Source organism: Grampus griseus (genome assembly GCF_964374135.1).
Source record: "Grampus griseus genome assembly, chromosome: 12".
Taxonomy (NCBI): Eukaryota; Metazoa; Chordata; class Mammalia; order Artiodactyla; family Delphinidae; genus Grampus; species Grampus griseus.
This window is the reverse complement of record NC_139006.1, coordinates 14,867,065-14,878,263: the sequence shown is the minus strand read 5'-3', so window position 1 is coordinate 14,878,263 and position 11,199 is coordinate 14,867,065. Positions and strand designations below refer to the sequence as shown.

Below are 11,199 nucleotides of genomic sequence, written 5' to 3'. Positions count from 1 at the left end.
GAGCACCTCCAGTGGACCAGGAGCATTGAGTTGGAAGGGACAGACCCGGGTACTAGAGTCCCAGCTAGTGTGCGGATGAGCCGAGAGCATGTGGGCAAGTCCCGAGTGGGTTCTGCTGGAATCTCCATTTTGCAGATGAGGAAAGTTAGGCTCAGAGGGTGGGTCGGTTGCTCAGATGGGAACGCCCCAAAGCTGGCAGTCAGTCCCCTTCCTCCCACCAGGACAGGCTTGCAGCTGGGACTGGACGGTGGGAGGGAGACAGCACGTAGAGTCTGGGTGCAGAGGGTGCAGTGTGCTTCCTGGATGTGAAGGAGTTCACACTGTCCCCACACACCCAGAGGTCAAAACCTGTCCTGGCCTCTGTCCTGCTTTAAGCCCTGTTCTCCTCAGCCCCTGTTGGGGGTCCTGGGAAGGTCAAGGGCAGCCTCCAGTAGCTGGATTCTCAGAATGGCCATCACTCAGCGCCAGTCCACGACGGAGGAGCCTTTGTGAGCAAGCGCCCCAGGATTGGGTGTCTGCCGTGTGACCCTCTTGCTGGTCCTCCTTTATTTTATTTTACTTACCAAACACTCATCTAAAATTTACCAGAAATTTTGCACCAGGCCCCATTTCAAGCATCTGACAAACATCAGCTTGTTTAAATACCCCCAACTGGGACCTCCCTGGTGGCGCAGTGGTTAAGAATCCGCCTGCCAATGCAGGGGACATGGGTTTGATCCCTGGTCCAGGAAGATCCCACATGCCGCAGAGCAACTGAGCCTGTGTGCCACGGCTACTGAGCCTGGGCTCTAGAGCCTGTGAGCCACAACTACTGAAGCTCGTGCACCTAGAGCCCGTGCTCCACAACAAGAGAAGCCACTGCAATGAGAAGCCTGCATACCGCAACAAAGAGTAGCCCCTGCTCGCCACAACTAGAGAAAGCCTGTGCAGCAACAAAGACCCAATGCAGCCAGAAATAAATAAGTAAATAAATTTATTAAGAGGAAAAAAATCCCCCATCTGCCCTGGGTGGGAGGACCAGGTCCCAGGTCCCATGGTGGATGTGGGATTGGTGCCCTCCATGTAGCCCACATTCACTTAGTATTTGCTGTGTGCTCCTCATGCCCACCCCACTGCAATCTGAGCGGGCACAGCCCTCCTGTCTTTCTCGTGAGAGCCACTCAGCCCGTACCCCGCAGGAATTGTGTACCTCCTGGGGGCCCCTCCCCCACTGCTCACCTGGGTCAGGGTCAGGAGGCGGGGACGGCGGGCTTGGCCTGATGGAGGCCGGCCAGCATGGCGGAGAGGTCCAGGATGAAGAGCTTCACCTGGGGGTTCCAACACAGCCAGAGTCAAATCCCAGCCTCTTGAGTGTCCAGTACCCACCCACCCCCAAAACCCCAGAGGCTGCAAAGCAGGGGTGGGGGATAGAGACCCTTATTAGACAGCAATGATGGTGGTTCCCTGGGGCAGTGAACCTGGCCTAAACCATTCTGGGTTTTTTTGTTTTTGTTTTTTTTGGTGGTACGCAGGCCTCTCACTGTTGTGGCCTCTCCTGTCGCGGAGCACAGGCTCCGGACGCGCAGGCTCAGCGGCCATGGCTCATGGGCCCAGCCGCTCCACGGCATGTGGGATCTTCCTGGACCGGGGCACGAACCCGTGTCCTCTGCATCGGCAGGCGGACTCCCAACCACTGCGCCACCAGGGAAGCCCCCATTCTGGGTTTTTGAAGCCTCAGTCCAAGCTTCCCAAACAGTTGATTCGCGGGCACCTTCAGTTTTCTAGATGGCTATCACCTGTATTATAGTTGAATTAGTATTTTCACTTGCATCAGTTTTTTTTCCTTTTAATTGGATTAGTCGTGTTCACTGGTATATGACCTACTCTTATCTTCTCCATGGGGCACCCTCCTTTATTTTAATTAACCTATTTATTGGTACAAACTTAGTGAACACCCACGGATCCACTGCCAAGACCTAGAACTTGATGCAAACTTATCCTTGGGCTCTTCCTTCACATTTGTCACCAAAATAAACATCTGACAAGGAAACTCTATCTCTACCAAAAGTGGAAAGAGATTAAATTACTCCTTGCCGTAAGTAAGGGGTAACTGGAAAAATAACGAAATGAAAATGAAGCCTGGTTACTCAATTCTGGCAGCTACCATTACCCACAGAGGGTGTGAGCCCCCAGGCCCTGGAGACCAGGGAGTATTATGAGGTTAAAGGCATAGTTGCTGCCCCCCCGCCGCCATTGAACCTTTCTCCTTGGTAAGATCAGATGGTTGGTTCAAAAAGCACTGGCTTTCCATCACTCTGATACCAAAACCAGAAAAAGATATCACAAAAAAAATTATAGACCAATATCACTGATGAACACAGACGCAAAAATCCTGAACAAAATACTAGCAAACAGAATCCAACAGCACATTGAAAGGATCATACACCATGATCAAGAGGGATTTATCCCAGGGATGCAAGGATTCTTCAATATACACAAATCAATCAATGTGATACACCACATTAACAAATTAAGAAATAAAACCCAAATGATCCTCTCAATAGATACAGAAAAAGCTTTTGACAAAGTTCAACACCCATTTATGATAAAAACTCTCCAGAAAGTGGGCATAGAGGGAACCTACCTCAACATAATGAAGGCCATATATGACAAACCCACAGCAAGCATCGTACTCAATGGTGAAAAAGCATTTCCACTAAGATCAGGAACAAGACAAGGCTGTCCACTCTCACCACTCTTATACAACATAGTTTTTGAAGTCCTATTCACAGCAATCAGAGAAGAAAAAGAAATAAAAGGAATACAAATTGGGAAAGAAGAAGTAAAACTGTCACTGTTTGCTGATGACATGTTACTATACATAGAAAATCCTAAAGATGCCACCAGAAAACTACTAGAGCTAATCAATGAATTTGGTAAGGTTGCAGAGCACAAAATTAATGCACAGAAATCTCTGGCATTCCCATACACCAACAACGAAAAATCAGAAAGAGAAGTTATGGAAACATTCCCATTTACCATTGCAACAAAAAGAATAAAATACCTAGGAATAAACCTGCCGAAGGAGGTGAAAGACTTGTACTCAGAAAACTATAAAACACTGATGAAAGAAATCAAAGATGACATGAACAGATGGAGAAATACACCATGTTCTTGGATTGGAAGAATCAATATTGTGAAAATGACTATACTGCCCAAAGCAATCTACAGATTCAATGCAATCCCTAGCAAACTACCAATGACATCCTTCACAGAATTAGAACAAAAAATTTTACAATTCGTATGGAAACACAAAAGACCCCGAATAGCCAAAGCACTCTTGGGAAAGGAAAATGGAGTTGGAGGAATCAGGCTCCCCAACTTCAAACTATACCACAAAGCTACAGTAATCAAGACAGTATGGTACTGGCACAAAAACAGAAATATAGATCAATGGTACAGGATAGAACGCCCAGAGATAAATCCACGCACATATGGCCACCTAATTTATGACAAGTTACAAGAACATACAGTGGAGAAAAGACAGCCTCTTTGATAAGTGGTGCTGGGAAAACTTGGACAGCTACATGTAAAAGAATGAAATTAGAACAATAAACATAAACAAAAATAAACTCCAAATGGATTAAAGACTTAAATGTAAGACCAGACACTATAAAACTCTTAGAGGAAAACATAGGAAAAACACTCTTTGACATAAACCGCAGCAAGATCTTTTTGACCCACCTCCTAGAGTAACGGAAATAAAAACAAAAATAAACAAATGGGACTTAATTAAACTTAAGAGCTTTTGCACAGCAAAGGAAACCATAAACAAGACAAAAAGACAATCCTCAGAATGGGAGAAAATATTTGCAAATGAAACAATAGACAAAGGATTAATCTCCAAAATATACAAACAGCATAGGAGCTCAATATCAAAAAAAAAAAAAATCCAGTTAAAAAATGGGCAGAAGACCTGAATAGACATTTCACCAAGGAAGACATACATGAAAAGATGCTCAACATCACTAATTATTAGAGAAATGCAAATCAAAACTACAATGAGAAACCCCCTCATGCCAGTCAGAATAGCCATTATCAAAAAATCTAGAAACAATAAATGCTGGAGGGCTTCCCTGGTGGCGCAGTGGTTGAGAGTCCGCCTGCCGATGCAGGGGACATGGGTTCATGACCCGGTCCGGGAAGATCCCACATGCCGTGGAGCGGCTGGGCCTGTGAGCCATGGCTGCTGAACCTGCGCGTCTGGAGCCTGTGCTCCCCAACGGGAGAGGCCACAACAGTGAGAGGCCCGCGTACCGGTTAAAAAAAAAAAAAAAATGCTGGAAAGTGTGTGGTGAAAAGGGAACCCTCTTGCACTGTTGGTGGGAATGTAAATTGATACAGCCACTATGGAAAACAGTATGGAGGTTCCTTAAAAAACTAAAAATAGAACTACCATATGACCCAGCAATCCCACTACTGGGCATATACCCTGAGAAAACCGTAATTCAAAAAGAGTCATGTACCAAAATGTTCACTGCAGCACTATTTACAATAGCCAGGACATGGAACCAACCTAAATGTCCATCAACAGATGAATGGATAAAGAAGATGTGGCACATACATACAGTGGAATATTACTCAGCCATAAAAAAAACGAAATTGAGTTATTTGTAGTGAGGTGGATGGACCTAGAGTCTGTCATACAGAGTGAAGTAAGTCAGAAAGAGAAAAAGAAATGCCATATGCTAATGGATATATATGGAATCTAAAAAAAAAAAAAAAGGTACTGATGAACCTAGTTGCAAGGCAGGAATAAAGAGGTAGACATAGAAAGTGGACTTGAGGACATGGGGTGGGAGGGCGAAGCTGGGGCGAAGTGAGAGTGGCATTGACATATACACACTATGGAATGTAAAATAGTTGGCTGGTGGGAAGCAGCAGCATAGCACAGGGAAATCGGTGCTTTGCGATGACCTAGAGGGGTGGGATAGGGAGGATGGGAGGGAGGCTCAAGAGGGAGGGGATATGGGGACATGTGTAGGCATATGGCTGATTTGCTTTGTTGTGCAACAGAAACTAACACAGTATTGCAATTATACTCCAATTATGCTCCAATAAAGCAATTATACTCCAATAAAGATTATACTCCAATAAAGCAATTATACTCCATAAAGCTCTATTAAAATAAAATAAGATAAAAAGGACTGGCTTTTGCCTGTTGCTTCATATCAAGCCTCTGTCCCTCCTAGAGTCGTCTTTTGTACCTTGGGGTACCCGGGCAACACTTGAGAGAACAGTGGTGTACATACGAATCCACCCGACTCAGGATGTGGCACAAAGGTAGGCTCTGGGGACCCAGTTCTTGGCATTTGGTTGGAATTCTGGCTGCAGGACAGGAGTGGGATGGGATGGGTTAAAGGCAGGGGTGTTTCCTCCACTTCTCAAAGGGGCCATGCTTTGGGAACCCACTAGAATCAACAGAAGTGTCCAAAGTCAGAAACCCTCTGCCTCTGTTGTAAACCATGTCACATGTTCTACCACCTTGCAAACCCGAGTGAATAGAAAAGCCGGGCATACTTGGTACACAATGACATTTGTAATGCCATCGTACAGAAAGAAAAACCACTGTACAACGCTGCCCTCACGCTTCCCAGGGAAGCCAAGGCCTGACTGTGTGGGAGCCAGAGGGTCAGGGACTAATTAAAGGTGAGTCTCCATCTCCTGGTTTCTTGTCGATGTCACGTTTGTGCTTTTGATCCTGAGACAGAAGAACTCTTGGCATAACTGTATTGTACCCATCAGTATATACCCCGGCCTCCTGCACAGTGAGGGCACTGAGACCCAGAGAAGATCTTCTGACCTCATAGCAGGTGACCAGCAGAGCCGAGACCAACCCAGGGCTCCCGGGCAGGGGCCCGGGCGGCCACGGAGCTAGGAGACTGGGCTCTGATAGCAGAGGGTCATGCTTAACCCAGAGAAGGCGGGATTTCAGGCACCATGATGTTCCCAACCCTTAGGGGGCAGGAGGTGACATAAAGAGAGATCCTCACCTGCTCCAGCTGCCCCTCGGTGTCCTCGATGTCCAGGGCAGGTGGGCGCCTCTGGTGCTGGCACACTAGCTGGAACAGGTTGAGTGCGGCCATCCTGGTGCGTCCCAGGAGCAGGGTCTTCTCAGCCGCGGTGTTCTGGATCTGAATATACTTGGATTCCTGGAAAACACCGCCCCCTTCCCCATTAAGGTGTGAGCTGGCCTGAGGAGGGCTGGGACCACATTCGCGTCCACTTCCCACCAGTCATAGATGCCCCTAGGTGCTATCAGGGAGAGGAGTGCTGGACTCGGGTGTCAAGTTCTCATAGGAAGGGCCTCCTGCGCCCTAAAGTGCTTTCCGATGCCTGAAACCTGCCCATGAGCGTAGCGTTGCCCCATATGGCACTCCTCCCGGCGGTGGGAGGCTGGGGTCCCGGGCGCCCACCTCCTCCCGGCGGCGGTACCCAGTGCAGCGTGCGCTCCCGCGCCGCCTCCAGTTGCTCCAGCAGTTGCGCTCGCCGCTGGCCCTGCCGCAGCAGCTCGTCCTGCCAGGTGTCCCGCAGCCGCCGCAGCCGCGCGCGCGCCTCCTCCAGCTCCGCGAGCCGCTGGCGCTCCGTGAGCCTCAGCGCCGCCTGCGTGTCGGCCAGGCCGTCGAAGCGCGCCATCAGCTCGGGGACCTCTTGGAACTGGGATGGGGTCGGGAGGGGAACTCACCGGGACTGCAGCCCCCCTGCCCTTCCTCGCCCTACCATCCCCCGCGCCTCCTCATCCCAACTGTGAAATGGGGGCATCACACAGCCCCTGCCCCAGAAGTGTGATTACTCCGGCCCCTCCCCACCTCCACCATCAAACCTAGCTAAGCTTCACTGCCTGTGATTAATACTAAGTCACTGTTTCATTCAACTAATACTGAGTGTTTGGATTCCCCCTCCCCCCACCTGCCTGTGTGTCCTTGAGTAAGTTATCTTTCTGAGCCTCAGTTGCCCATCTGTAAAATGGGGTTGGCAATAACAAGACTCACTTCACTGGACCTTGGAGAGAATTCAAGAACAAAGCGTGTTCCTGACATACAGTTAGTGCTCAATAAGTGGTGACTCCTGGCATACAGTTAGCGCTCCAGTAGTGCACACTTCCAAAGCCGTCCCTGAGGCTGCCTGGGGCTGCACGTGGCGCTGAACACCAAAACCTCCTGCAGGGCGCTCACCTCGGGCAGCTGCTCCAGTACTTGCCCCAGCAGGCGCGCGCAAGGCTCGAGGCGCCAAAGCAGGCGCTGCAGCCGCGCGCGCTCCCGCTGCAGCTCCTCCAGCTGAGCCCGAAGCCGCAGCGCCTCCGCCTCCCGGCGGCCCGCCAGTTGCCGCTCCTCCGCCGCCCTCCGCAGTGCGCGGCTGCGCCGGGCCTCCGCATCCTGGGAAGGAGGGATGGAGAGGAGGCGACGACCCCCAGGACTTGGGAGCCTGCGGAGCTTGTCGCATCCACTCCACCCCAACATTCGCACGCTGAGTCACGGGTTGCAAATAGATGGCCCACGGGCCAAATCCAGACAGAATCTCTGATTTTGGTCCCACTCCTCTCCCACGCTTTTTAAAATGCTTCAAGCAGTAGTGTGTATTTCCCACCACTCCCTTTTGTGTTGGTAAGCCCACTTTTTAAGTTTACGTCTGGCTCCTTTAGGATTGTGACTTTGTGACCCTCTGCCCTGCCTCCCCCCAGCAGGCTCCACCTACCTGCAAAAATTTTTCAAAGCGGACAAAGGACCCCTTTAACTCCTGCTCTTTCTGTTCCAATTGTTCCCACCGCTGTTTCAGGGATGCCTGCATAGTCTGGAACACCTGGGGGGTAAGGAGTGGGTGTCTGTGTTTGTTTGGGGTTTCAAGTCATCCAGCGCTTTCACGCTCACACTTAACCTCGCTCACCTTTTGCCCTTAATCTTTTTTTTTTTTTTTTGGCTGCTGCCTTGCCGCGTGTGGCATCTTAGTTCCCATGCCCCCTGTGGAAGCGCGGAGTCCTAACCACTGGACCACCAGGGAAGTCCCTTTTGCCCTTAATCTTGTCACTGCACCCTTGCTCAAATCCACCCGTGGCTCTCACCACCCACGATGAAACCAAAATTCCCTCCTGTAGCCCCTGCGTGTCAGCATGCCTGCTCTTCCTTGGGGCCTCATCTTACCCTCTCTCCTCTGACACTGTCTTCTAGCCTCTTACCCACCTGTGTTTTGTCCTTGCCTTCCTGTCTTTGTATATGTTGCTCCCTCTGCCTGTTTCTCCCTCCTCACCCTGTCCCCCTTTGCTGGATAAGCCGACTTGCCCTTCAGCATTCCCTAAGACATCACTTCCTCCAGGAAGTCCTCCATGACCACCCCTGTGTAGAGATAGGGGCTTTCTCTGGGCTCCCACAGCCCTTGCTCAGTGCTTCCCCCCTCACAGCCATCACCACCTGGACACTTGTCTGTCCGCTTCTCTAAGCTGTGAGCCCATGAGGGCAGGGACTGTGGTGAGACCTCTAGATCCCAGCGCAGTGCCCTGCATGCAGTAGCTGCTCAGTGCATACTTATTTGCATAAACCACTGATCTCATTTGATCCCCCGTTTGACAGACGAGGAAACCAAGGCTCAGTCCGGTGATTTGTCTCAGACCTTGTAGGAATAAGTTGGCTCCATCACTTTCCCATCTTTTTCTTCCCATCTTTTTTTAATTTTTTGTCCCCAAAAGTTTCAGGGACTGCATTGAGTGGCTCACCTCCTTCTGGGCCTGAAGGCCCTGGTGCGCATCCACCAGTTCCTGCCTCTTCTCCAAGAGACGCAGCAGTGGCGGTGGGACGTGGTCCACATTCTGCCCCTGGATCTTCCTGGAGGGGCTCGAGGAAGAGGTGAGGGTGAAGGAGGCAAGAGTCAGGGCCCCCAAACTCCCCACTGGTGCCTGACATACCCCAACTAGCTACCTCCTGGCTGTTGAATTTTTCATTCATTCAACAAATTGTCCCGAGCACCTACTCTGTACCAGGCACTGTTCTGGGCACTGGGGATGCAGCCCTGATCAAGACAGACAGATCCCTGCCCTCCAGGAGCTGCCGTCCTGCTGGGGACCACAGAAAAAAAGCTAGCAAATAATAATAAATAATGCTAGGACATGGCAGGTGCTAAGATGAAAAATTCAGCAGACTGAAGGGACTCTCTCAATAGGAAGATAGAAAAGTCTCTGTGGGGGGGACATCTGAGCAGAAGCTTGAAGGGGAAGAGGGAGGGAGCCATGAGGATACCGCAGGGAACAGATTCTAGGCCGAGGGAATGGCCTATGACAAACCCCGAGGGAAGGACCTTGGTGTGTAGAAGGAGCTGCCAGGAGGCCAGTGCAGTTGGAGGGGAGGAAGGAGCAGAGAGACGGGAACTGAGATCAGGGAAGTTGTGAGGGTGACTGCGGTGGGCTGTGATGAGGGGGTACTTTGGCCTTGACTCTGAGTGAGGTGGGAGGCCTGGGAGGGTTTGGAGCAGAGGAGGGAATCCCCTCTGGCTCCTGTGGGGAGCAAGAACAACAGGAGGGGCAGGGCAGCTGCAGGGGACCAGGGACGGGTCACAGGATAATGCGGAGAGGATGGGGCTCTGATCTGGGTGGGTGCAGTAGAGAGGTAAGGAGGGGGCGGTTCTGGATACCACTGGAGAGCAGAGCTGATGGGGTGACGAGAGGGGGAGAAAGGAGTCGAAGGGGAACCTAGATGCTGGAAGGTTGTTGCTGATAGCGGGCTGAGTGGGAAGCAGGGAGATCAGCTCTTCGCTAAGGCCAAGTTGAGACTGAGCTGCCTATTGACCTCTGCGGGAAGGATCCAGGGGGAGGCTGGGATCTGGAGCCAGGCTCACAGGGGAGAGGAGGGGCTGGACACAGCTCCGCAGGGTCGGCCCTGTAGGGAGCAGAAGGGATGCACTGCCATTCCACTAGGCAAGGCTCTCCCAGCTCTGGTCCAGGGGAAACCCTCCCATTTTACTGATTCTGAGGCTGAAGATGGGACCCCCGGCCACACTGCTGAAACAAGGCAGGCACCGGACAAGCTTCCTCCACTCTTCCTTTAAAATGCAGTTTGCAGTGAGAGGGGGCAAGAGCTCGAAGAGTAATTCCTTCCCACCTTGGATCAAATGATATAATCTCAGCTGGATATCAACTAGGGATGGGGATCGAGAACAGGTTAGAGACCTGGGCCTTTGACCCAGCTCTGCCCTAACTACCCCTGAGACCTTGAGGAAATTGCCATTTCCTTCGGAGCTTCAGTTTCTTCCTCTATGAAGTGGGGGCAATAATCCCCCACCAAGAACTGCCCGAGGAAGCCAGAACCCAGGGGTAGGGGGAAGGGAGGGATCTTCCCACCTGCTCCTGCCCTCCTTTCAGCCCCCCCTGCCACCCCACGCCACTCACGTAGACAGTTTCTCTTGCAAGGCCAGTCGGAAATATTTCTCCCAGGGCACTGCCATTCTCCTGGCAATTGCCCCAGGCTTGCTTTCTTTCTGGAGTTTGCACTTGCCTAGAGGAGGCCCTGGAGGGTTCTGATGGAGGGTTTGCACGCTCAGTATTCCCGGAAGGCAGCCACCCAGCCAGCCTCGGTCGCCCGGGCAACCAACGACACAACATTCCATTGCCTGCCTGAGGCCTGGAGAATCCACCCGGAGAGGGAGAGAGAGGGGGCTGCAGGGAGGGGAGCATCTTCTGCCCGGTCTGGAGGAGGCTTGAACTCCCAATCTAAATTGGGGTGCAGTGAACAGGACGTGGGTCTCTTGGCCAATAATTTGCCCCTCGGTGCCCCATGTCTGGTCAAACCTCTTCCTGGATGGGTGGGATGGGGCCTCACTAATGTGGCTGTGTGCTCAGATGTCTGTTCAAATGAGTAATTATTGGACACCCACTGTTTGCCAGGTCCTTGGGGGGCAGGTATTCACTCCCTGGCAAGGTGCTGAGGTCCTACTATGTTCCAGCCCTTTGATGGTCCACTCCCATTGCTGGCTACCCTAGCCTTGTCTCACGGAGCCCCCAGCCTGGTTAGGGAGATAAAGCAGAGGGGCCATCAGCACTACCCTGTGGAAACCAGCTTGGAGGGACCCAGAATCTGCATTTGGAGGATGGGGGGTAGGGGAGGAGGTGACATAGCTTGCGCAATTACAGTGGGTCAGACACTGTCCTGAGTACTCTACTTACGGTATCTAATTTAA

At 51.4% G+C, this 11,199-nt stretch overlaps 1 protein-coding gene across 1 annotated transcript; it reads right to left on the bottom strand.

Annotated features, from left to right (window-relative positions):
- Positions 1–1,229: 1,229 nt before the first annotated feature.
- On the bottom strand, positions 1,230–10,467 carry CFAP73 (cilia and flagella associated protein 73; the record flags this gene model as incomplete). The annotated part of the gene is made up of 7 exons (XM_082668090.1): positions 1,230–1,307; positions 6,033–6,191; positions 6,475–6,696; positions 7,215–7,415; positions 7,735–7,839; positions 8,747–8,855; positions 10,412–10,467. The coding sequence occupies 7 exons, from the start codon at positions 10,465–10,467 to the stop codon at positions 1,230–1,232; spliced, it is 930 nt and encodes a 309-aa protein (XP_082524216.1).
- Between the last annotated feature and the right edge of the window lie 732 nt (positions 10,468–11,199).